At 35.3% G+C, this 26,282-nt stretch overlaps 1 protein-coding gene across 3 annotated transcripts in view; it reads left to right on the forward strand.

Moving 5' to 3' along the window:
- WDR47 (WD repeat domain 47) overlaps positions 1–23,687 on the forward strand; it is a 51,401-nt gene extending 27,714 nt beyond the window's left edge. For 2 of the 3 annotated variants that reach the window (XM_061186230.1, XM_061186231.1), the window contains exons 6-15: positions 514–637; positions 5,939–6,117; positions 9,791–10,051; positions 12,862–12,937; positions 14,775–14,932; positions 18,053–18,222; positions 18,785–18,955; positions 19,640–19,771; positions 21,155–21,373; positions 23,086–23,687. In XM_061186230.1, coding sequence (XP_061042213.1) covers positions 514–637; positions 5,939–6,117; positions 9,791–10,051; positions 12,862–12,937; positions 14,775–14,932; positions 18,053–18,222; positions 18,785–18,955; positions 19,640–19,771; positions 21,155–21,373; positions 23,086–23,228 — 1,633 coding nt within the window. In that variant the 3' untranslated portion in view covers positions 23,229–23,687. The remainder of the gene's footprint in view (positions 1–513; positions 638–5,938; positions 6,118–9,790; positions 10,052–12,861; positions 12,938–14,774; positions 14,933–18,052; positions 18,223–18,784; positions 18,956–19,639; positions 19,772–21,154; positions 21,374–23,085) is intronic. The other variant, XM_061186232.1, reaches the window with a different exon arrangement.
- Positions 23,688–26,282: the final 2,595 nt, after the last annotated feature.

The raw sequence follows: 26,282 nt of genomic DNA on the forward strand, positions 1-26,282 counted from the left end.
ATAAAAATAATTAATATAAAAATTTTTTAATTTGAAAGAGGTATGTTTAGCTTTTGTGTTAAGTGCAAATAAAGCCTTTTAATAAAATCTCAACTATTCTTAAAATTTTATTGAAATATATTAGAGGAAAGAAAACTGATGTTTGGATAACAAAATAACAGATTAAGAGTTCTTTAAGAGAATGTAGGCATTAGGTCATCTAACCTATTAATTTGTAGGTGAAGCTGAGCCACAGAGAATGTAAGTGATTTTCCCAAGGCCACACACATCATTTTAGATGGGAACCCCTACCCTCCTTGCTTAATAATCCAGTGCTCTTCCATTATAAGCACATTCTATTTTTAAAAATCCCTTACATAGTGTACTTAAGAGAAGAAAGTAAAATTTAAAAATCTGTTTTTGTGCATTTGATAAACACTTAGGCTAAATACTCACTTTTTAAATTAAAATTTCTCTAACTACAATATGTTTTTCTTTACCCCTATCTCTTCCTTTTTGTTTTTTGCCCTGAAGTGATACACCTGTTGAGGCACAGCGGCCTATCAGCAGTGAAATCCTGGGCCAGAGTTCAGTTTCAGAAAAAGAGCCTGCAAATGGAGCACAGAATCCAGGACCAGCTAAGCAAGAAAAAAATGAGGTAATATTTACTACACCTCGAGTCTTTTAGAGTTATTCTCTTTGTAAGAAGTGATACTATTTGCTTGGATAGAACTTAAAAAGAATTTTCTGATATTTGAGAGTAGGAGAGAGAATATCTAGATTTTCTTATTTATTAGATCATTTTCTCCCCTCTTCCTTAAGAATTTATAGTATTTTTAGTTATCACTATATTTTGGAGCATTTTTAATGGATGGATTTATTAACAATTTAAAATATCACAGTTGACATTGCTCCTACATGTTTGAGCACTCACGTAATTGAACTTGCATTAAATGTGGACAGCTTGTATTTTAAAGATATATGCTCTATATTTTGCTAATTAGATTTAATGAGCAAGAAATTATGACATTTATAATATAGAATAATACTTTATCTAAGTCTTTAGAGTTCCAGATTATTTTTCTGTGGTGCTTTGGGAAGGAAATTGTACTGTGAAATAGGGTGTAAATTTTACCTTATATATATTATCCCACTTATAAGGGGTGAGTAGGTAGGTTTAATAAGTTGAATAAGTTTTCTTGGTTTTGACTAAATATTTAGAATGAAGTAGAAAAATTATTCTTAAAAGTACATATGGATATGCACAAAACAACAGAATCCCAAAATATATGAGGCAAACATTGGCAGAGCTGAAGGGAGAAATAGACAGTTCTGCAATAATAGTTGGAGACATCAATACCCCACTTGCAGTAATGGATAGAACATTTAACAGAAGATCAGTAAGGATATAGAGGACTTGAACAACACTGTAAACCAATTGGACATAATAGACATCTATAGAACACTCAACAGTAGAATACACATTCTTCTCCAGTGCACGTGCAGTGTTCTTCAGGATAGACCATGTGTTAGGACGCAAAACAAGTCTCAGTAACTTTTAAAAGATTTGAAATCATGTAAAGTATCTCCTCTGACCACAGTGGAATGAAGCTAGAAATTGATAACAGAAGGAAAATTTTTAAATCCAAAATTTGTAAAAATTAATCAACACACTCTTAAACAACCACTGGATCCAAGAAGAAATCACAAGGGAAATTAGAAAATACTTAGAGACTAATGAAAATGAGTACAACATACCAAATATACAACAAAATTATGGAATGCAGCAAAAGCAGTGCTCAGGGAAAAATTTATAGCTGCAAATGCTTACATTAAAAAAGAAGAAAGATCTCAAATCAATAACCTAATTTTATGCCTTGAAGAGCTAGGAAAAGGAAGAGCAAGCTAGACCCAAAGCTAGCAGAAGGAAGGAAATAATAAAGATTAGAAGAGAGAGAAATAAAATAGAGAAAAGGAAAACAACAGAGGGTATCAACAAAACCAAAAGTTGGTTCTTTGAAAAGATCAATAAAATTGACAAGCCCTTAGCTAGACTGACAAAAAGAAAACACAAATAACTAAAATCAAAATAAAACTATCAACCTTACAATAATGAAAAGATTATAAGAGAATACTGTGACCAGTTGTAAGCCAACAAATTAAATAACTTAGATGAAATGGACAAATTCCTTAGAAACACAAATTACTAAACTGACTCAGAAAGAAATAGAAAATCTCAACAGATCTATAATGAGTAAAGAGATTGAATCAGTAATCAAAAAACTTCTCAACAAAGAAAAGACTGGGATAAGATGGCTTTACTGGTGAATTCTACAAACATTTAGGAAACGTTAGCAATCCTCAAAATTTTCCAAAAAATATAAGAGAAGGAAACACTTCCTAACTCATTCTGTGAGGCCAGCATTACCCTGATAGCAAAACCAAGTGAAAATATTACAAGAAAAGAAAACTACAGACCAATACCTCTTATAAACATAGAAGCAAAAATCAACAAAATACTGGTAAACCAAATCCATCAGCATATTAAAAGGATTGTGCATTCTGACCAAGTGAATTGATTGCAGGATGCAAGGTGGTTCAACATAAAAAAACAATCAGTTTAATATACATCACATTAATAGAATGAAGGAAAAAAAGAAACAACATGCAATCATCTCAGAAAAGACATTTGACAAAATCAAACACTTTGCTGATCAAAGCTCTCAGAGAACTAAGAATAGAATGGAACTTCCTCAGCATGGTGAAGATCATTTATGTAAAACCAACCTAACATCATACTCAATAGTTAATGACTAAAAGCTTTCTCCCTAAGATCAGGAACAAAGATAAGGATGCCTGCTTTCACTGCTGCTATTCAACATTTCTTAGAAGTTCTAGCCAGAGCAGTTAGACCAGAAAAAGAAATAAATTGGAAAGGAAGAAGTAAAGCTATCTCTATTCACAGATGACATGAATATTATATGTATAATCATGAATAATTCACAAGACAGCTACTAGAGCTTATAAACAGGTTCAGCAGAGTTGCAGGGTACAAGATCAACACATAAAAATCAGTTGTGTTTCTATACACCAACAATGAACAATCAGAAAAGGAAATTAAGAAAGCGATTTCATTTACAATGGCATATAAAAGGATAAAATATCTGGGAATAAATTAAGGAGTTGAAAGACTTGTATGCTAAAATCTACAAAACATTGCTGAAAGAAGTTAAAGAAGATCTAAATAATTGAAGACATTCTGTGTTAATGGATCGGAAGATTTAATACTGTTAAGATGTCAGTACTACCCCAGTATTATTTACAGATTCCATGCAATTCCTATAAAAATTCCACCGCCTCTTTTGCAGTAATGGAAAAGCCAATACTCAATTCATATGGAATTGCAAGGGACCTTGAATAGCCAAAACAATTTTGAAAAAAGAAGAACAAAGTTGTAGGACTCACACTTCATAATTTCGAAACTTACTACAAAGCTACAGTAATCCAAACTGTGTGGTACTTGTATAAGGATAGGTATATAGACCAATGAAATAAATTGAGAGACCAGAAATAATTCTGTATATCTATGGCCAACTGATTATTGGCAAGGGTGCCAAGTCCATTCAGTGGGAGAAAAAATAGTCTTTTCAACAGATGATGCTAGATCAACTGGATTTCCACATGCAAAAGAATGAAGTTGGACCTCTACCTCACACCATATATAAAGATTAACTAAAAGTACATCAACAACTTAAGTATAGGACCTAAAAGTATAAAACTCTTAGAAGAAAACAAAGGGATAAATCTTCACAACCTTAGATTTTGTAATGCGTTCTTATGTATGATACCAAAGCTTAAGCAACAAATGTAAAAATTGATAAATTGGACTTCATCAAAATTAAAAACTTTTGGATTTCCCTGGTGGTCCAGTGGGTAAGACTCCATGCACCCAATGCAAGGGGCCCGGGTTCGATCCCTGGTTGGGGAACTAGGTCCCACACATGTGCCACAACTAAGAAGTCTGCATGCTGCAACTAAGAGCCCGCATGCTGCAATTAAAGATCCCACATGCCACAACTAAGACCCAGGGCAGCCAAAATAAATAAATAAATATTTTTAAAAAACCTTTTGTGCATCAAAGGACATTATCAAGAAAGTGAAAGGACAGCCTACAGAATGGGAAAAATATTTGCAAATCATTTATCTGGCAAGAGTTTAATATCTAGAATATGTAAAGAACTACTACAACTCAACAACAAAAAAATCCAATCTAAAAAAGGACTTGAATAGACACTTCTGCAAATTGGCTAAATGTCTATAAATGGCCAAAAAGTACATGAAGAAGATGCCTAACATCACTTGTCATTAGGGAAACGTAAATCAAAACCACAATGAAATATAACTTCACAACTACTAAAATGGCTAAAATCAAAGCAATGGAAAATAACACGTGTTGATGAGGAAATAGAGAAATTTGAGCCCTCATACGTTGCTGGTTGGTATGTAAAATGGTGCTGTCGCTGTGGTTTCATAGTACCTCAAAAAGCTAAATATAGAATTACTGTATGACCCAGTCATTTCATTTCTAGGTATATACTCAAAGGCATTGAAAGCAAGGATTCAAACATATCTGTACATCCATGTTCATAGCAGCATTATTTATAGTGGCCAAAAGGTAGAAATAACCCATGTCCATCCACAGGTTAATGGATAAACAAAAGTGATATATCCATACAATGGGATATTATTCAGCCATAAAAATAAATATGCTACAACTTGGATGAACCTTTAAAACATCGTGTTAAGTGAAATAAGCCAGACACAAAAGGACAAATATTGTATGATTCCATTTATATTAAATATCTAGGATAGGCAAATTTATAGAGACAGAAAGTAGAAGTTAGCAGGGGTTAGGGGGAGAGGGAAGTGGGGAGTTATTGCTTAAAGCTTATGGAATTTCTGTTTGGGGTGATGAAAATTTTTGGAAATAGATAATAGTGATGGTTGTACAACACTATGAATCTAATGCCACTGAATTGTACACTGAAAAATGGTTAAAATTACAATATTTGTATTTATTTTACCACAAAAATTTTTTTTAAAGGACATACAGATAATTTTGTCTCAGAGTTATTGCTATGTTATGAAATAAAGGGGGACTGTTACTATTTTCTGGAAAAGGGAGACAGTTTTAGCTTTAGTTAGCGGTACAAGACTCTTAGATAAGCTTATTATCAGTGTTGGCCAAGTTTAGAGATGACTGATTTGTTCCAGTTCACGTGACCTGTGTAATGTGACCAGACTCCGGCTTGGCAGGAGTCTTTCTTTGCCAATATTTGAATTCACTATGATATCTAAGTCCTGTAAGTTGGCTTCTAGAAGAGTGAGGAAGGAATGTTGAGACTGCTAAGTTTAACACCCGTTTATTCTACTTTCTTGTGAAAGGCTGTTTGAATTAAAGTATTGTTTTTGAGGGAAATTTTATAAGCTTCCCTCCAGAGTAACCTATTAAGCCACTTACATGCTTAAATTAAGTGTGTTGGATAAGATTAATATTGTGCTTATTAAATATTAATGTAGTCCCTCAGTAAGTATTTTTTTTTTCTAGTAATATAGATAGATTTGTGTTTGTCTTTATCTACATTCGTATTCTCTATCTATGTCTCCCTTGTGACAACTGTAACTTGTATTTTTATTTGGTGTTAGGGATCCAGGATGACCATTCATTTTGGTCAATCTCTTGCTGTGGAATTCAGCAAATTAACTGATCTGATCTACTTGACTGTTAAGACTCATGGATACTATGTTATTTTTCAAAGAGCCAATATATTAAGTATTTTCTGATTGTTATTTATAGCTATCTGTATGTTTTATTCAGCACTTATAGAAGTTACTGTTGAGTGGTGACATATTTAATTGTAGTCTGCTCAAATATATTATTTTTTCTAATATTTTTAAGCTTCGAGATTCAACAGAACAATTTCAAGAATATTATAGGCAAAGATTACGCTATCAACAGCATTTAGAGCAGAAGGAGCAACAGCGACAGATATACCAACAGATGCTGCTTGAAGGAGGTGTGAATCAGGAGGATGGTCCTGATCAGCAGCAGAATCTTACCGAACAATTCCTCAGTAGGTCGGTCTTTTTAGTCACTTTTTTAAATATAAGGAGTTATTTAAAAGCTATTAAGAGCATGCAGTAACTGCTACTTGCCATGTATAGTTTGAAATTTTAAGGCTTTTTAAGTGTTTCAAGTAGTGTGGAGTTACTTAATGTCTTCCAGTCACAGCATTCTGAGGGCTCATCTAGTTTTGTCCTTCTTCCCTTTAAATGGCGTTTCACATCTAAGCAAAGGGAGCAGTGAGAGTGGTGGTTTCAGCACACAGCCGGGAAGTAGACTACTTCTGGATCCAGCCCTGTCCCAGGGTAGCTGAGGACCTAGGGGACATTACTACCTTCTATTTGCTTGTTTCCTCATCTATTTCACAGGGTTGCCATGAAGATTAAATGTGTTAATCCACGTGAAGTGCTTAAAACAGTACCTGGCATAGAGTAAGCACTATATTAAGTGTTACCTGTTATTTTTATTGTTATTTTGAGAGCTTAAACTTTCAGATTCTATTGAATTCAGTATATTAAAATGATTCTTTCTTGTAATTTCTGCCAAGACAGTATGAACTTATATTATTTTTAACTATAGGAGGTAAATACATGGTAACATTTTTTTTTTTTAGAAATCAGTAAACCAGAATATGTATGTTTATTTATTTATTTATTTATTTATAAAAATTAATTAATTTATTTTTGGCCACGTTGGGTCTTCATTGCGGCGAGCCGGGGCTACTTTTCATTGCGGTGCGCGGGCTTCTCATTGTGGTGGATTCTCTTGTTGCGGAGCATGGGCTCTAGAAGCGTAGGCTTCAGTAGTTGTGGCACATGGGCTCAGTAGTTGTGGCTAGCGGGCTCTAGAGCACAGGCTCAGTAGTTGTGGTGCACGGGCTTAGTTGCTCCATGGCATGTGGGATCTTCCTGGACCAGGGCTCGAACCCGTGTCCCCTGCATTGGCAGGCGGATTCCTAACCACTGCACCACCAGGGAAGCCTGAATATGTATATTTAAATGAGCAAGGGTTGTTGGAAGATTGAATTAACATACATAAAAAATTACTTAGAATAATTTCTAGCATATAGGAGGTATGCCATAAATGTTGGCTATCATCATGATTATAATATGGCAATGCAGTGGCGACTGTCTTTACTTGGTTCAGTAATACTGGAAGTAATCTGCTTGACACTCTGCGTGTTATGCAAGTCAGTGAGCCTGAAACTGATCCTGTCTTCAAACCTTCACATAAGGAACTTGTATAGTGGTAATCTATAGAGTCTAGGTAGGCCTCTGAACATTCAGTTTGAGGGTCGTTTTCTTATCACCTCTGATCAAGTCAGTGGCTTATGAGAATTATCGTAATTTGATGAATTGCTACTTCTAGTTCTTGGATGTCGTCTTCATATCAGTAAAAGTCATGGTTGCAGTTTGACTTCCTGACTGTTTTGTTTTTCAGTGAAAGCAGGTACCTAGCATTAAGTCAGAACATGAAGTGGCAAGGTTCTGTGATTCTGGTAGTAGTAAGGATGTCCTTTCTCAGAAAAAAAGTTAAACTATTCAAGATGGTTTATTCTTCCTTTAAAGACAATTATATATAGAATTCAAATTATTTCTTATAATTTAGGTTCAGTTTAGAGCATATTTATTATTTAACAACTGTTCTCAATTTCTTTAGAGATTAGAATTTTAAATTGTACTAAAGGTAAGTATGTTATAAAAATCCATAGGATAACCAGGTCTATTATAAATAAATATGAATGGGTGTTTATCCTAAGTTTTCATAAATTAGTTTCATATAAATTCTCTGTTGCTGTCTTTTTTTTTTTTTGGCTGCATTGGGTTTTCATTGCCACGCCCGGGCTTTCTCTAGTTGCGGCGAGTGGGGGCTACTCTTCGTTCCGGTGCACGGGCTTCTCCTTGCGGTGGCTTCTCTTGTTGTGGAGCATGGGCTCTAGGCACGTGAGCTTCAGTAGTTGTGGCAGGACTCAGTAGTTGTGGCTTGCGGGCTCTAGAGTGCAGGTTCAGTAGTTGTGGCGCACGGGCTTAGTTGCTCCACTGCATGTGGGATCTTCCTGGACCAGGGCTTGAACCTGTGTCCCCTGCATTGGCAGGCAGATTCTTAACCACTGTGCCACCAGGGAAGCCTTCTGTTGTTGTCTTAACCTTTTCTTATCTATTCTGTTTTCTAACTCTTTAAAATAATAGTTCAGTCCTTTTTTTCTAGACCTTATATATCTGAGCCTGTACCAGGACATTAAAGTACCTGACTAATACCAAGGACAAATTGAATAGAGATAGAATCTAGAAATTAAAATATACTTTTTTCCCCTTAATGTTTTAGTCTTCCAAATCATTCTAGCAGCAGAGCACAGTTTCCAGAATTAAATTTTGTTTCTTCCTTCCCAGAGGCATAGAAAGAGGCAGAGAAATAAGAGTCATGTTCTATAATAGAACTTACTGAAAAAAATCAACTAAAGTGTGATAGGATTATTATTAACAGTACTGTATCACTACTTTATACCTCTTGATATTTTGTTTCTGTTACTAATAATTGGCACTTATTATAGGCATATTCTGCCCCTTCCCCATCCTCCCCACTTTGAGAGAATCAATATGATATTTGCATTTTAGATTCTTTATACTTAACATTTCCCACATTTATTTGATCTCAGGCTCTTTTTTTATGGGGAGCATTTCACAGGATTAGTGTTTCATAGAAGATTAGAAGTACTGTCTAGTTAAACATTTTAACTGATAAATATTTAGTAATGGCTGCCAACTCCTTTAATAATATTAAACTGCTCTTTTAAAGTCTTTTTTAAGCCCCAAACATACACATTCACGCATGCACAAGCACACACACGAACACTAATGTTTAATGTAGAAAAATTAGAAAATACAGTGAGCCACAATACCCCTTGGTAGTTACATCCCTTATGTAGTCCTCTCTCATACTAAATCTAGGCTGGAGAAAGTGATTCTGGGCCAGTTCTGGTCTAAATCTTAAGAGAGCCTGGCAGCTTCCTCTGTGCCCTTTGGAGCCCTGAGTCCAGCATAAGGAGTCAGGCTACCCTGACGTAGGGAGACTTGCGGTGAGGGAAAGACCCCAAGGCCACCTTGTTTTGCTCCCTGTTTTATCTCACTAGTGCCTAGATCAGAGCCTGGCAAATAGTTTTTGTAGAATGAATAAATGAATGAATGAGTGAATGTGCGGATAATAGGGATGCCACTTGACTTTGTCCCATCATGACCTGCTCTAGTCATCCATTTCTCAGTTGATATGACATTACTAGACAGATGAAATGAAAATGGCTTGTTTTGTTTTGTTGGTGAGAAATTTGATAGTGGTGATATTTTTATTATTTTGGGAAATTAATTTTCATGTTGAAAATTGAACCAAAGTTGTACTGGAGAAGAAACAGATTTTTTTTTCTGTTTTTTATGGTAAAAGGTGCTTTAAAAAAAAATCAATGATACCCATTATGCCTATCTCCTTTACAGTGGTATACTATAGGAAAATTTGGATCTTCTTTCAGTTTCTTGGTTATGTCTTAAACTGATGATGGTAATTTTTAGTACTAAACTTGTCATATATTATATGTTATATGTGCATGTATTTACCCTCTCAAATTTTCAGTCTTCTATATGTTAGGAATATGACTAAGTTTTTATTTTAATATAATTACGTTGTTTTATTTTATAGGTCCATTCAAAAGCTAGGTGAATTAAATATTGGAATGGATAGCCTTGGTAATGAGGTACCAGCGCTCAACCAGCAATGTAATGGGAACAAAGGCAATGGATCTAATAATTCTTCCATCACTAGTTTTTCTACACCATCCCAAGACTCTAGTCAGAGATTAACACATGATGCTCCAGATATTCACACAAGCACTCCTAGTAATCCTGGATCAATAAATCACATACCTTTTCTTGAGGAATCACCTTCTTGTGGAAACCAAATGTAAGTGCTTTACTTTGTTAGACCTGGAAATGTTAACTTCATACTAATAAATAAACTTGGAAAGTTGAACTTCTCTTTGGAGCCTTACAAATGAAAGTTTTTACAGTTTATTACCTACCAAATTTTTTTTTCTGATCTGCCTTCATTTATCTATATTCTCTTCTACTAACTTCTGTGTCTCTTAATAGTCTTTATTCTCCTATTTTTCTTTTTGCTTTCTTACCACCACCAAGGCAATTCTATTTTTTTATAAGCCATCTTACTCAGAGATCATACAGTTTTAGGCTTTATCTCCTCCCCAGTTTTTTCCCTTGCCATTGGTACCTTTCAACAAATAATCTTTTAATTCACAGATATCCAGGGCACAGGAAGATGTTTTCTGACATGGTGGAATAATTGCAGCAAGACAGTCTTGGCAGCTCTGGTAGTTACAGCAATTGAGACTTCTTGCATATTTATGTTTTCAGTAGTCAGAGAAAAATTTTCATCTTGTTATCAGTAGACAAGTGTTAATTTATGCAGTGGGAATAGTTGAGCATTTTCTTCCTCTATTATAACATTAAACACCTTTGGGAGTAGTTCGTTTTAAAATGCATAACTTGCTTTTGGCATTGGGATGTTTACAGGAATTAGCTTTATACATTTAGTATCAAAAACTCTAGTTTTATACTTAAGAATATAAGTTTATCTAATATTTGCTTCTTTATTACAGTTCCTATAACACTTGTTTTGTGTACCCCCCAAACTAGAACTCAAATTTTAAAATTGGTTTTTATTTTTATCAAAGTAATATACATACATGGTTTAAAAGGACAAATAGCACTTCAAGGCTTAAAACAAAAGAGAATCCCCTCTCTTACCCATCTTTGTCCATGACTTCTGTTTCCAGTAGGCTGCCATTTTCAACCTAGTTAGCTGTTTCTTTTGCTATGTATCTCCACATTTCTGAATAATCTGCTTCTATTGCTGTTTTTATTATCCCTTGATTCCCTGCCAATTAGATTTAGCTACCATACCTTACCCACAACACATTTATTTTGTCTACACCTTCTTCTAATATACATCAATTTTTGTTTAAATCGGTATTCAGTGTTAACATTACTATGGCCATGTAAATGTTATTTACAACTGAGTCATATAATATGAATATATTTCCTTTCACAAAACTTTTTTTGTTTTTCATGGGGGGAGTAATTGCCTCATTTTTGGTGTGCATGTGTATGTGTATACATGCTTAGTTTTCTTGGTACTAAACTATCTGCAGATGCTGTGACAGAACTGTAAAATCATAAAACTCCTCATTACAGTAAAAAATATTAGGTACTTTCTCTTTCCTTTTTTTTTTTCCCCCTGGGAGACACCCCTCCAAGATCACTCCTGGTTCACTTTATATTCATTGCTTCTAAGTCATTTTATTCAGGCCTAGAGAGTCCTGGGACTTTCCTTCACCATTCTCCTGGGAGTTTCCTTTGCCTGTTCCCTGTATTGGATCCCCTGTTTTAGGATCTCATGTAGTTTTCTGAAAAGGGGTACATCAGAGTAGAAGTTTCTGAGATCTTGCATGTCTAAATATTTCACATTTGACTTGTTAGTATAGCTGAGTATAGAATTCTAGAATGGAAATCATTCCTCAGAGTTTCGGAGTCATTGCTACATGCTCACGTACATATTGAAAAGTCTGATGCCATTGTGATATGATCCTTTGTATGAGGACTGCTGCTTTTTCCACTCTGGGATTTTTTAGGACTTTGTCTTCCCTGATGTTCTAAAACTTCATGATGATACACATCAGAGTAGGTCTATTTTACTTCATTTTGCTGGATACTTCGTGGGCTCTTTTAAGCTGGAAACTTAAGTGCTAGAATATTGAAAACATTTATGTAGCAATTTTCTTACCTCCATTTTCTATTGATTAATTTTTTCTGGTATCATTTTTATTTTCTAAGCTCTTTCTTATTCTCTAATTTTCCTTATATTTTTTAATAGATATTTTTCTTGTTTCCTGGATTCATTATTTCCCCTTATATTTCTTAGGATTTTAATTATATTTTTGTAGCTTTCGTTTCCTTAATTGTCTTCCTTCTTCCAAATTCCTTTCTTGTTTATTTTAGTCTCCGTTTTTTTTGTTTTGTTTTGTTTTGTTTTTGGCTGCGTTTCACGGTTTGCAGGATCGTAGTTCCCCGACAAGGGGTGGAACCTGTGCCCCCGCAGTGGAAGCATGGAGTCCTAACCACTGCACCACCAGGGAATACCCTAGTCTCTGGTTTTTATTCAGGAGGCTTTCTTCAAGCATTTGACTATTGAGAGTGAGGCGTTTTTTAAAAAAGCTGATTGGAAGGAAGGGCCACATGTATGGATGCATGTGTTTACCTGTTGGCCTCACCAAAAAGTGATTAAATGGAAACATTGTTTTATTGTGGGACCCTGAACTGTCCAGTTTCTGTTAGTCTTTTCTCATGGACCAGATAATTTTTCTAAAGAGCAATCCAGGTTCCTGCCTGGGTTAGGATTTAAGCATAGCAACCAGGATTCTGGAACTAAGCAGGGAAAAGGTAGTTGGCATCTGACTATAAAATTTGTGAACTTTGACTTAATCTCTTTTCTAGAATGGCTTCTCATTCCTTCCTTACAACTAACTATGCTTTGTGTTATGGAGTCCAGAGCCTCTTAACAAATGGCTCCAGAGAGTAACTATGACTGGAGTCAGTGGGTGTCATTTGCCAAAAAAATAAATATTAGAGATTGAAAGGATAAATTAGTTTCTGTTTTGTTATTCAGAGTAAACTGTACTTGAATTTCTATTCACACAGCTCATCAGAACATTCGGTCATTAAGCCACCTCCTGGAGATTCTGCAGGGAATCTGTCAAGATCAAGAGGGGAAGAGGTAATACTTAGGGGAAGGAAGGTTCATTATTTTTATATTTACTTGCAAATTTTGTCAAGGAATTCTCAATTTAAAGAAAGAACAATAGTTCTTTGTTCATTATTATAGTGATAATATAATGACTATGACTAGGAATAGTCTTTATTGTTAATGCTGGTAGTTACCTCAGGGTAGTTGAGCTTTCACTGAGTGAAGTGAAGGGGTTGCCTGGCAAATCACATTTTGAGAGTATTCATATTAATTGTCCGGTGGTGATCTTGGCGCATGAGTTAGGGCTGTGTCACTACTCTCTGAACCCTGTGGTTAATTAGTTAAGGTATTATTATATCTTTACTCCTTTGGACTTCTCATCAATGCATTTGTTTTTTGCTTTGGAACTAGATATCCTTCCCTAACCAGTATACACCTTCACTCTATCTTATTTTCTCTAGTTCAGATTTTTACCCCATAAACAATAATTATTTCAGATGCTTATGGGGCCAAACAGGTAACATAAGTGAATAAAGTTGACTATTTTTGTGATAAGTACATAGGAATATTTGTCCCTTGCACAAAGAAATATGCTGGCCTAGTGTTTCTAGTTCTTTTGATTTTCAAGAAAAGCTAGAAAGTTAGATTTTTATGTGAAATCTATTTTTTCAATGGCAACAAATTAAAAAAAATTTAAATACACTGGAGAAGAGCAGGTAAAGTTAATTTTGGCTCTGCCACTTCTGCTGTAAAGCAACCCTTAGTAATTATTATTAATGTGCTATCGGCCATTTAATCAATTAGTCATTCCCCTCCATTTTCCTCTTATCTACCCATGCTATTCATTTGGTAAATAGTCACCTTTCTTGTATATGGATTAATGGAAAATGTAGTATTTCTAGTCAAATTGATATGAATAATACAAGAATTCAATTCAGTTACATAAGACAAACAGAGTGTAATATATTAGGTTTAACTCCTACTCCCCCATGAGGATGTATTGCTGAATACATTAAAGTTTGGGTAGGGAGATGCATAGTCTCTTCATTGATATAATCACTATGGATTCTAGAGCTCTCAGCATACAACCAGAGCTGAAGTGATTTGCCTTTGGAACGTATGAATGTCAGGTGCATACGCAAAGACAGAATTTGGTTGGGTCTGTGCACCACACCCAGCCTGGAGGGCTCTGTTCCAGGTCCAGGGTCCAGTCCTGGTCAGGGTAGCAGGGTGGTTTCAAATGATACCAATAATAGCAGTCACCAAAGCTTTTATACAGAGCTGTTTCAACTTGCCTTCCTCAGAAGAGGGCTGTGGACAGACAGGTTGACAGTTTAAAATAGAAATGAGGCTGAAATTAAATGTTCTGATTAAAATCATTTTTACAGTTTTAAAAGGGTATTTTACAATTTGAGTTTGAAATATTAAAGTATTCATTGCTGGAGATAATGGCAAACTTTTTTTTTTTAACCCTAAAATGATTAAATAATAGTGTTTTATATTTCCTACCTTTAGAAACATGAACAGTTTTCTGTTTTTGTAAGAACTATACACGTGGGCTATTCTTTTCCTTGACAGTTAAAGAGAACTTAATATGGGAATGCATATTCTTATATTTTGTCATAGTAAGCGAAGAAAAACTTGAATGTCTGTGATCTCTGTGAGCTTAGATTAGCAATGAGTAGCAAAAATAGAAAAATTGGGCTTAATTTGGATTTGCCATTCAAAAGAATGTATGATTGTAGATAATGAACATTAAAGTGATGAAGTGAATAATACAGTTCAGATGAATTTAAAATGAGATAAAGACAAATTCTTTCAAATTCATGTTTTTATAGAATGACTTTAATATTCATTCTTTCCATAGGATGACAAATCAAAAAAGCAGTTTGTTTGTATTAATACCCTAGAAGACACACAAGCTGTTAGAGCAGTGGCTTTTCATCCAGGTGGTGGTCTGTATGCTGTCGGTTCAAATTCAAAAACTCTGAGAGTATGTGCCTATCCAGAAGTAATTGATCCAAGGTAAGGATAGATGATTATTGGCACATTATTGTGCCATTCTTACTTTAGTTTTTCATTTAGCTATATGGTCCCTTTTTTAAGACTTGCTGTTCAGTAGTGTTTAATTTTTATTTCTTTTCCTTTTATTAAGCTTTTACATTTTTGTTTTCAATACTTAGGAAATATACATAAGAATCATCCATTAACTTTGTAAGTTGTTTTTCATAAAATGTTTTTCATTAGGCCATTGTTCACTCAATAGTCTAGTTTTCTTTATTTTCATGGTTTTTGTTAATTTTTTAAAAAATCTGCAAGATCCTTCTATTCTAGCTTAATTACATAAAGACAAAGTATTGCTGGTTATAGACTTGGAGAAAATTTAAAATGTCTTACACTACAAAGAAGTATTAGGTTGAACTATATGAAATTGCTGATCTTTGACCATTTTGACCTAGAAAGATTCAATTTTCATTCGGTCAACCTAATTATGATTTTAGTCTCTTGTTTTAACAGATTATGGGATTTGAAAATAAGAGATATATCTCTAAAGGCATATGTCGCAAAAAACCAGGCACATGACCTTATGTATTAGGTGTACAACTAATTCTTTAAAGTTACTGAGAAAGCATATACCTTAGATATAATCTCACAGAAAACCGAATTTGAACTCTTTTTGTCAATTTATTTGTCAAGGCTTTTACTATCAAAATAAATAGGCATTATAAAGATCAAGAACTATTTGGTAGATTTTGTGGTTAGATAAATGGCCACAAATGGAATAGTTTTCATACCAGTAGACAAAAACACTCAAACAAAACAAGCTACACATCTTTAAAAATTTAAAAATAAAAAGCAGTACATGTCATAATATGTTTTGGAAACTTTTTACAACCCTTAGGCTTTTTTATTATAACCCCAGTTTGGAGAACAGAGGGGCGAGATTATTTATTTATTTGCATTTTTTGGTATATCTCTGTATCTGAAACTAGACATTTAGGCTTTTGGACTGCAGTAGCATTTAAAGGTTGGGAAGGGGAATAGGGATCATGTTAGATGATAGTAATATAATTTATTGGTGCTCATTGTGTTAGTTAAGTAGGATTATATGAGAGAGAATAGGCAGAATTCCAGATCAGGGTGTGGAAAAGAGCAACAGTTATGTAGGCAGAGCCAAAGACTTTGTATATTTAAGGTTAATCTGATCTTAAATTGACTTTCCTCTTTTGTATTTCTCATGCTGGCACAGATGTTTCATAGACTCCCTTGAAGAAACTGATTTTTATGAAAATAAATTCATCTATTTAACAAATATATTTTGAGCTCCTTCTATGTGCTAGGCTTTGGGGATAGTTGTGAGTAAAACAAACATGTTCATTGACCTATGGAACTTCTGTTTTAGTGGAGAAGATGGATACTATGGAGATAGGCACACTAATAAATGTAATTATACACTGTGGTAGGTGCTATGAAGAGAAAGTACAAGGTGCTGTAACATAGTAAAATGGGAGATGAGGGAACTGGGGAGTCAGGGTAGGACCTCTTTGAAGAAGAGGTGTTAAAGCTGAGATCTGAGGGTGAGTAGAACCTAGCCATGTGAAGAGAAGGGAGAAGATAGTAATTAGAGGGAACATGAAGTGAGAAAGAGCTTGGCTTTTTAAGGAACCAAAACAAGTTTGGATCGGCTGGAGTGTTGTGAGCTGTAGTGTGATGAGGCTACAGAGATAGATGTGAACTATATTATGCAGTTTTGTATACATTTTGGATTTTATGGTGAGTGCAGTGGGAAGCTGCTGAAAGTTTTCAGCAGAACAGTATTGTGATGTAAACTCTGGGTCAGATGGCAATAAGATTAGATGCTAGGAGAAAGGTAGGAGGCTGTTGTCAATGGCTGGTGTGATGGCAGTGGAAAATGGATGGAGGTAAAATCCATTTAAAGAAAGAATTGGTTGGCCCTGGCAATGAACTGGATGTCCAGCTGAAAAGAGAATCTTGATCTGATTTATTTTCTCTATCACTATTAAGCACCTTGTAAGTGTTGAAGATTTATCAATATTCTTGTTTTTTAAAAATTTCTTAATTATGAAAATTTTAAGCATACACAGAAGTAGAGATTAGTACACTGAAATGCATTTGTCAAGATTTTTGTCATATTTCTTCGTCCTTTTTGTTTACTAAAGTATTTTATGGTAAATCCTAGATATGTCATTTCACCCTTTAGGATGAATTTCCAAAAACATGTACATTTTCTTACATAGACTTGATGTTATCATTATACCTATAGTATCTTAATATTAGTCTATGTTTTAAAGTACAGATAAGATGCTACTACTCCACTAAACCAATGTTAGACTCCCATTAAAGGCCAAGCTATCGAGGAGCATGGCATTTAGGACCTTCCCCAGCCGTGCTTGCTGCTCCTCACCCATCATGTCTGTCTCATTCAGTCTCTGGAATGCCCCAGGCTTCTCCCCGCCAGTCCCACAGACTTTTTCCCATGCTGCATGCTGGGCTGGTCTCCCCACTATATTTTGTCTTCACTGAAGCAGTTTTCCTGCCTTCATCTTTTTCTGTAATAATTCTCCCTGTCCTTTAAGACCTAGTACCTTGTATTGGACTATAATATTTATACTTGCTTTACTGTATGTGGGTAGTCATGAAACATCTCCCCCTGCCAGATATTAAACTCAGGACAGAGCTCTTGCCGCTTTTATTTTTTCTCTGTCCTTTTCTCTATCCTTTGCCTTCCCCTAGCCCTAGGCCATTGCTCATATTATATGTTTAATAAATGTTTATTGAACTTTTTGAATTAGAAGTATCATTAGCTCTTTTTAAAATTCTTTTGGGAATTGAAAGATATATGAAAATATGTGAAATGAAGACTTAGAAAATATCCTCTTCCCTATGTGGTCTGAAATAAGACTTAAGATTAGTATAATAATGGTTAATAATTTTACTTTTGGATTTTAAATATGCTTTAAATTTATTTCATCTAAGAGTTTGAAAATTGTTAACATATTGTGTGATAGTTTTTTTGCTCCCTCCCTCAAGAACAACCATAATGCAGAACTTCACACTCACTTCACATCCATTAACCTTCGTAAGCAAGAAATTGAAATATCTTTTTGCGATTTTTCTTTCTAGTGCACATGACATCCCTAAGCAGCCAGTGGTACGTTTTAAAAGGAATAAACATCACAAAGGATCCATTTACTGTGTGGCCTGGAGTCCTTGTGGACAGTTATTAGCAACAGGATCAAATGACAAATACGTCAAAGTGCTGCCCTTCAATGCAGAGACTTGTAACGCAACAGGTAGGGGCCGAGTATGTAAGCAGTAGCTTGCCAGTGTGTTCTTTATGTTTCCCTATGTGTGTCTCTGATATAGCTCTGTATTGTTTTTAGTAAAATCTGAGAATATACCATTAAGAATTTTTTTACATTCTAATTGCTTGCGTTCATGAGGCATTATCCTTTTTTAACCAGTTCTTACAAGGTGGCCAGGTGGTGTCTAATCCTCAGAAAATTTTTGTCATCAGAAAAATAACTTTTAAATAACTTCCAGAATTGTATTAGTGAATATCTTCCAGAGAGTATCTGTTTTTTCTTTCATTTTCTTTGGGATAAAAGCCAAGAACGTAACTCTACATATAGCTCTGTTTTAGTGATGATGATAACCTAGTCGGTATTTTGATTTCTTGAAGTTTTTTACTCAGTAAAGTGAAATTGATTATTATATCAATTCCAAAATGAAAATATAAACCATACCATTCTACCGTTCTACTACTCTTGGTCAGTTTGGAGGCAGTTTAGCAATCTCAAATTATCACAGTAAGTTGAGCAGCGTCTTTTTTTAAAATTCTTATTGCTGTTTCAGGACCGGATCTGGAATTTAGTATGCATGATGGGACAATCAGAGACTTGGCATTTATGGAAGGCCCAGAAAGTGGTGGAGCTATTTTGATAAGTGCTGGAGCAGGGGATTGTAACATTTATACAACCGATTGTCAAAGAGGACAGGGCCTCCATGCTCTGAGTGGGCATACCGGTATGTGATATCAGTCTCAGATGCTACTCTTCTTTTTGTTCATCCCATGCTTTTTCCCCCTACGCATTTTCATTAATGGGGGTATATTGCATCAAAAGGGATTTCTTCAGGACAGGAAATTTTTATTTCAAAAATCTAAATTGTGAACTTTGGATAACAACACAGTAATGATAGCTAACATTTTCCTTTACTTATACACATAATTCCTTAATTTAATCCTCACAACAACCTTATAAGGCCAGAAGTTCTATCTCCATCTTATACGTGGAAAAGGCAAAACTTGAAAAAGGCAAAATGACTTGCTTATTATCTTACTGCCAAACATGGCAGAACAGGTCTGTCCCTTCCAAAGCTGGTGATCTAATCCCACAATCCTGTGCTTCCTCTTTGGAAAATTTGCCCTAATTTCAAATGATAATATTTTTTCAGTACTAATTATGATGTCCTGAAATATTTGACTCACCAAAAAAGGTTAAGTTTATAAAGCATGGTTTTGATGTGCCTTTTACTGAATTTAATTTTTTGAAAATTGCCAATATATTTGATATATATGGAAAATCCCTGCCACACAGTATATTTGATTAACTAGATTAGACGTGCTCAACAGTAAGGAGTACTTAGCTTTGAATGTGTTATAGAAAAATACTGTTCCACAGTACTCACTGATTATATGATCTTTTATAGGGCATATTTTAGCGCTTTACACTTGGAGCGGCTGGATGATTGCGTCTGGTTCCCAAGATAAGACTGTTAGGTTCTGGGATCTCCGTGTACCAAGCTGTGTTCGCGTTGTTGGCACAACATTCCATGGAACTGGTAGGTTTTTTGGAATTTAAATAAATTTATATGAGAAAGAAACTTTATAGATTGCACTTACTTCTTCTCCCCTGCAAAACATGTTAAAAAAAAAATAGGAACAATAGAAGCTAACTACTTGGCATTTTATTGATTACCTTAAATTCTTACAAAATGCTTTCATCTGTTACTTTATTTGTAAAAATAATATTCAGCTAAGGAAACCAAGGCCTGAGGAGATTAAGTATCATGCCCTAATTATTCTGTTAGCAGGGTCGTTTTAGAACTCAGACCTTTTTAAAAAAACATTTTTTAATTGCATACACATGGCAAAAATTGAGCAAAAGGGTGTAAAACATTTTCTTCCCACTCCTGTTTCTTGGTGTCTTTCCCTAAGGGACCAGTTTCTTATTTATTCTTCTAGGAATATTCTGTAAGTATATAAGCAAGTAACTCCAGTCAAACTAAGCTACCTATTCTTAAACATTTTTATTCCTTTCCTTTAAACATTTTCTCATGTAATTCCTCCTGATAGCCTCTTCTTTTCTCTATCAAAAATTCAGGCAAAGATTATTTCTAATTACATATATGTGTAATACATGTAAACACATTCTCTCTTATTTATACTGTTTACTATTCTTCAAGATCTAACTTATGTCCCTTTTTTCTGTTAAGTCTTCGCAGGCCACTTTGGTCTAGAGTAGTGCTCTTCAATCTTATTTTCATTATCGCTTTCCCTAAGGAGAAAAACAAAATTAAATTTTTTCCTAACAAAAGAAATTAAATACTAAGGAATGAGATTTTGGTTTGGTAGGGCTGAACTTCGAAGGGCTACAAAACATTGTTAATATTTAGGATTTTTTTGTCCTCTGAGAACCATTTTGCACCCCCATGGAGGCATTATTCCGTGGCCTAGAGTCAAGGGTCCAACCTGTAGACTCAGAACGTATTTTTTGTTCAGTTCCTGTTGGCAGTTAATCATGTGTTGCTTAGAGATATTTCCCACACTGTGTCCTAAAACATATTTTGTTATTTAATCTTTTGTTCCCCCAACTAGACTCTGAGCTGGGTATGGGAGAATTTCTGGACACTTACCCAGCAGTGAAAACACTGCATTAGGAAAAGTGGCTCATCTATTGCACTATAGGTAATGCTGCTCCAGGGCGTTCTCCCAAAGGACAAAAAAAAGGAGCTTTCTCATTTCTCACAGAATCTTGCTTCATATATCCTCTAAAAAAAGGATGCAAGTATTTATTGGTTGACAGTTTGGATTTTTCCATAACTGAACAGTATTGATAAGCTACATTAAATCTTTAGTGTATGGTTCAGTGAACATAAGTAGCTGTTGCAGTTTAGCTATATTGATTTTTGCATATCGAACCGTCCATTCCTCCTGCTATACAGGCAGTGCAGTGGCATCTGTAGCGGTAGATCCCAGTGGCCGTCTCTTAGCCACAGGACAAGAAGATTCCAGCTGCATGTTATATGACATAAGAGGAGGAAGAATGGTACAAAGTTACCACCCTCATTCCAGTGATGTTCGTTCTGTTCGATTCTCTCCTGGAGCTCACTACTTGCTAACAGGATCCTATGATATGAAAATAAAGGTGACAGACCTACAAGGTGATGGAAATTGACCTCTTTCCTTTTTTTTAGTCTTTCCTATTCTATTTGGAATCTTTCTTTTATGTTAATCTAGTGTGATTGACTATACAGCATTTTCAACTTTTAGTTTTATAGCTTTTACTGAGCAAATTACTTGGTAAATGTATTGAGAAGAATTGTAACAAATTATTAAATTGAGCGAATAGTCTTATTTTTATTGTTAAATAGTTTTTAAAATATTTAAAAGAATCAACATTTTTTATACTGAATCATTTTGAGTTCAATGATGGTAGATGTTAAAATATACATTTATGTATCAATACTCCTGCTGCTACTTTAAAATAACGTAGTGTATAATCTGTATAATTATATCTTCAGTATCTAGTTTTGTTTTTAAACATACATTAAGCAAATATTTACTGTGTACCAACTATGGACAGACAGAGAGATGAATAAGACAGGTAACTTTCTTCCTGATGGAGCTTACATTTTAGAGGTCAGTAAAAAGCAAAGCAGTAAACAGTGTAATTTTAGGTGTTGGCAAGTGCTGTTAAACGATTAGCAAGGCAGGAGAGAGTGACAGGGTGGCTAGGGGAAGACTGTGCTGGGCAGGCTAGAGTAGGTCTCACCAGGGAGGTGCCATTTGCACAGAGACCTGGTGAGAAGAACAAGCTGTGCCAGGACCTTAGGAACAGACCATAGCACGGTCAAGGTGCTGAGGCAGGAATGGATTTGGCTTGCTCATGACACTGCAAGAAACCAGTGTGGCTGGAACTTAGTGAACCGAGGGAGAGAGAGGCAGGAGAATAAATCAGAGGCAGGGTTTTTTAGGCATTTTAAAAAGCATAATAGGAATCCTTCGGAAGATTTAAAATAGGGAGTGATATGGTCTGAAAATTTTAAAAATAATTTTGAATTATAGGGAGAGTGTGTAAGTATAAATATCTGTGAGGAGGCAATTGGACCAATTCAGGTGGAAGATGATGGTGGCTTGGACTAGGGTTGTAAAGGTGGAGGTAGTAAGAAGTGACTGAATTACGGATGTATTTTAGTTTGTTTCTGTTAAGTTTGGGGAGTGAGGGAAAAAGGAATCAGTGCTGATTCCTAGGTTTTGGGCATGAGCAAGCAGATGGTACCATTGAGATGAGGAAGACAGGTAGGGAGAGGAACAGGTTTAGGCAAGAAAATCAAGAGTTTGTTTTAAACAAGTTATACTTAAGATGACTGTCAAGGCAGTCAAGTGAGATGTCAAATAGCTGTTTGTCTACTAGTCGAGCTCAGGTGAGAAGTCAAGGTTGGAGATGAAATGTGCATGAATCTTAAGTATATAAATGGCTGTGGTAGTATGGTACTAGGTGAAATTTCATAGGAGATGAGGTATACAGGGAACAAGAAATTTGAAGGCTGACTGTTGGGATTCACCAAACTTTAACTCAGGAAGAAGAGGACAAACATCAAAGGAGGCTGAGGTGTAGTGGCACTGAAGTCAGGGAGATATCAAGGGGAGAGAGTTTCAAGGAGAGAGTGGCAGCCGTGTCATGTTACTGTGTATATGTTACCAAATACTGCTCACATAATTAGGTCTTCAGTAATTTAAACTGTTTAAACTTTTCAATGTACTATATTAATGTATTAGGCTTTTATATACTGTAATGTCTTAAAGTAATAGGAAGTCTATGAAATCTGTATATATTTTGTACTGTAAGTCAAATCTCTTTTCTTTAATTTAGGAGACCTCACTAAACAGCTTCCTATCATGGTGGTGGGGGAACACAAGGACAAAGTCATTCAGTGCAGGTGGCACACCCAGGATCTTTCCTTCCTGTCGTCCTCTGCAGACAGAACTGTAACCCTCTGGACGTACAGTGGATAGAGTACAGCCAATGTCAGTCTATGCAGTGAGGGCACAGACTTAAGACTACTGAGTTGTGAACGTTACAGATTTGAAGAACACGGACTGACCTGGAAGGTGGCTTAGCACGAGGAGGCCCCTTATTACCACGTATCCCTGTGATAGGAGCTGTTGGGTGGTATTATTCTGCAGTGCTTTCAGTCTTCCATGTGAGCTCGTGCTGCTGTGACTTGCTATATGTAGTCTTGTTGCCAAAGTCTGCGGAAGAGCGCTTATGTTGTCAGTGTGCACTCTAAGTCAAGGTGGCTGATGTGTTTACAGTTTAGTATTAAATGCATTCCTTGGTCTTCGCCTAAATGACAATTTTATATACACATTGAAACTGAACTATACTTTAAGCATATTATTACATGTAATGCAACCAAGTTCTACACAGATTAAACATAGATATTCAGAAATTACTTTTGCTTTTCTCACAATCCCATGATATTGTATCACTTGTCAGCTAGAGATCAGAATTTTATATGTCTCCCCAGAGTTAACATTGTTGTTTTAACTAAGGATCACTATGGAGTTTAAAAGTGGGTGGAAAACTGCTTCTTAGTTCATTATGTGGTATAGGCCTTTTCTTTTTTCTTAAACCCAGGGACAGAATTACTCTTTTGTCACATTATTTTGTTTCAGGCTTAAAAGGTAAATGTGTTTGCTTCAGAAACTTGTTAATTTCAATTTTTTGGATGCAACAAGATACCTCCCTTCTAAACTGTACTGTAGGCAGAGCAGCAGCGTTATGTGATGCAACACTTGATGGTACAGTAAATTTACCGGCTAGCATTTTTCCTCTTCAAAATTAAAAACTTTGCCATAGACTATAGCATGGCTTGAAATGCTATGTCTGCATGATAATTTAAAATGGAAAATTTAAACTTTGCACTCCAAAAGCTTATTCGGATTCTTTTCTTGCACTGTTTTGTGTAATGCAGAATAATGATTTTATTTCTATGGCATTGTAGATCCTAACATTTATGTATCTTTATTTTCATATTGTACAGTAATTTTACTTTAAATTATTAAATAGCCTATTTTATTTATTTCAAATGAAGTTGAGTTGGTTCTAATTATTGAACTGTCTGTGCACTGTATGTAGCAAGCATTTTTAACCTATTGTATACAAGTGGAAAGGGTATTAGAAGTGTAACTGTGCTATTATTTCAATAAAGACCTCTTGACACCTTAAACTATTCCTGTTCTCAGTGTCTGTGGTTTTCAGTTTAGAGTGTTGTTTTTTCCAGTTTACTTGGCAGTAGTGTGGTCCAGTGGATGAACCCCACAATCACTTTCTTAAGTTTCTTTTTAAATTTCTCATAGTAACTTACTTTTTAATCCTTTGCAATTGTATTACTTTTGTGTGTCTTCTCTTTTATTCACTATCTAGAGAACTTTATATACTGAATATATTGTAAAAGTTAATTAATAAAAGCTGGGCAAAATATATAAATTCTAACTTTGACTACAAATATGTTGAATCGAGTACTTTAGAAATAAAATATGATTAGCTTGTGGATATTCAGTAGTACAGTTTTCCTACCTCTCAGGCATGCAGAAGGGAATTCTGCTAAAAACAGGCCACAGTCTCCTTTAGTTTACTTTTTCATACTTAGTTTTACACATTTTAGATATTATAGCAGGCCATTAGTGTTAATTTAAAACTAGAAAAAAAGGGCAATTTCTTGATATAGACCAGATCAACTTCATGGTAAAAAGTATTCATAAAATTATGTATTCTACCTCCATCACTGTCAAGGAGAAAACTTTAAGATCCTCCCATATGTTGGGTATTTTTACTTTGCAGTGCATTAGATATAAGCACTAGAAATTATCTTACTTATTTCAGTAACTGTCTGGTTACATATGTCCTTTTTCCTGTGCCTCCACACTGTCTTCTGCATGGAGGTGAATAGATTCTTGGAGGTTCATGTGAAAGAGAAAATACGAGAACTGAAGTATCTCTAGTCTCTGAATCCTCTGTTGGGGTTTCAGGGAGGGAGAGGGGGGATGGGAGGGTGGTGTAGAAGTTCTTGACTTCTCTCTGGCAGAAGCTTCAGAGGTCTGATTCAAATTTCACTTTTTAAAAAAATTTTATTTTTAGTTTTATTTTTAATTTTTTTGGCCATGCTGCGCAGCTTTCAGGATCTTAGTTCCCTGACCAAGGATTGAACCCGGGCCACGGCAGTGGAAATGCCAAGTCCTAACCACTGGATAGCCGGGGAATTCCCCAAATTTCATTTTTTTAATGTTTAATTATTTTTTTAAAAATTGTGATAAGCCAAAGGACATAACAGTGAAAGGGCAACCCATGAAATCAGAGAAAATACTTGCAAATCATGTCTGATAAAGGATTAATATCCAGAATATATAAAGAACTTCTACAGCTCAACAACAACCAAAGAAAAAAAAGTCTGATTAAAAAATGGGCAAAGGTCTGGAGCCTGTGCTCCGCAACAAGAGAGGCCACGATAGTGAGAGGCCCGCGCACCGCGATGAAGAGTGGCCCCCGCTTGCCGCAACTAGAGAAAGCCCTAGCACAGAAACGAAGACCCAACATAGCAATCAATCAATCAATAAATAAATCTTTAAAAAAAAAATGGGCAAAGGACTTGAATAGACATTTCTCCAAAGAAGATAGACAAATGGCCAATAAGCACACGAAAAGATACTCAATATCATTAATCATTAGGGAAATGCAATTGAAAACCACTGCACACCCAATAGGATGGCCGCTATCAAAAGAACTAAGTGTTGGCATGCATGTGGAGAAATTGGAACTCTTGTGCATCGTTGGTGGGAATAAAAAATGGTGCAGCTGCTGTGGAAAACAGTATGGTGGTCCCTCAAAAAACTAAAAATAGAATTACCGTTTGATCCAGTAATCCCACTTCTAGGTATATATGCTCAAAATAATTGAAATCAGTGTCGCAAAAAGATATTGTACACTGATGTTCATAGCAGCATTACTCACAAGAGCCAAAATGTGCAAGGAACTGGAGTCCAACAGATAAATGGATAAACTGTGGT

Source organism: Eubalaena glacialis, chromosome 3, assembly GCF_028564815.1.
Source record: "Eubalaena glacialis isolate mEubGla1 chromosome 3, mEubGla1.1.hap2.+ XY, whole genome shotgun sequence".
NCBI classification, from domain to species: domain Eukaryota; kingdom Metazoa; phylum Chordata; class Mammalia; order Artiodactyla; family Balaenidae; genus Eubalaena; species Eubalaena glacialis.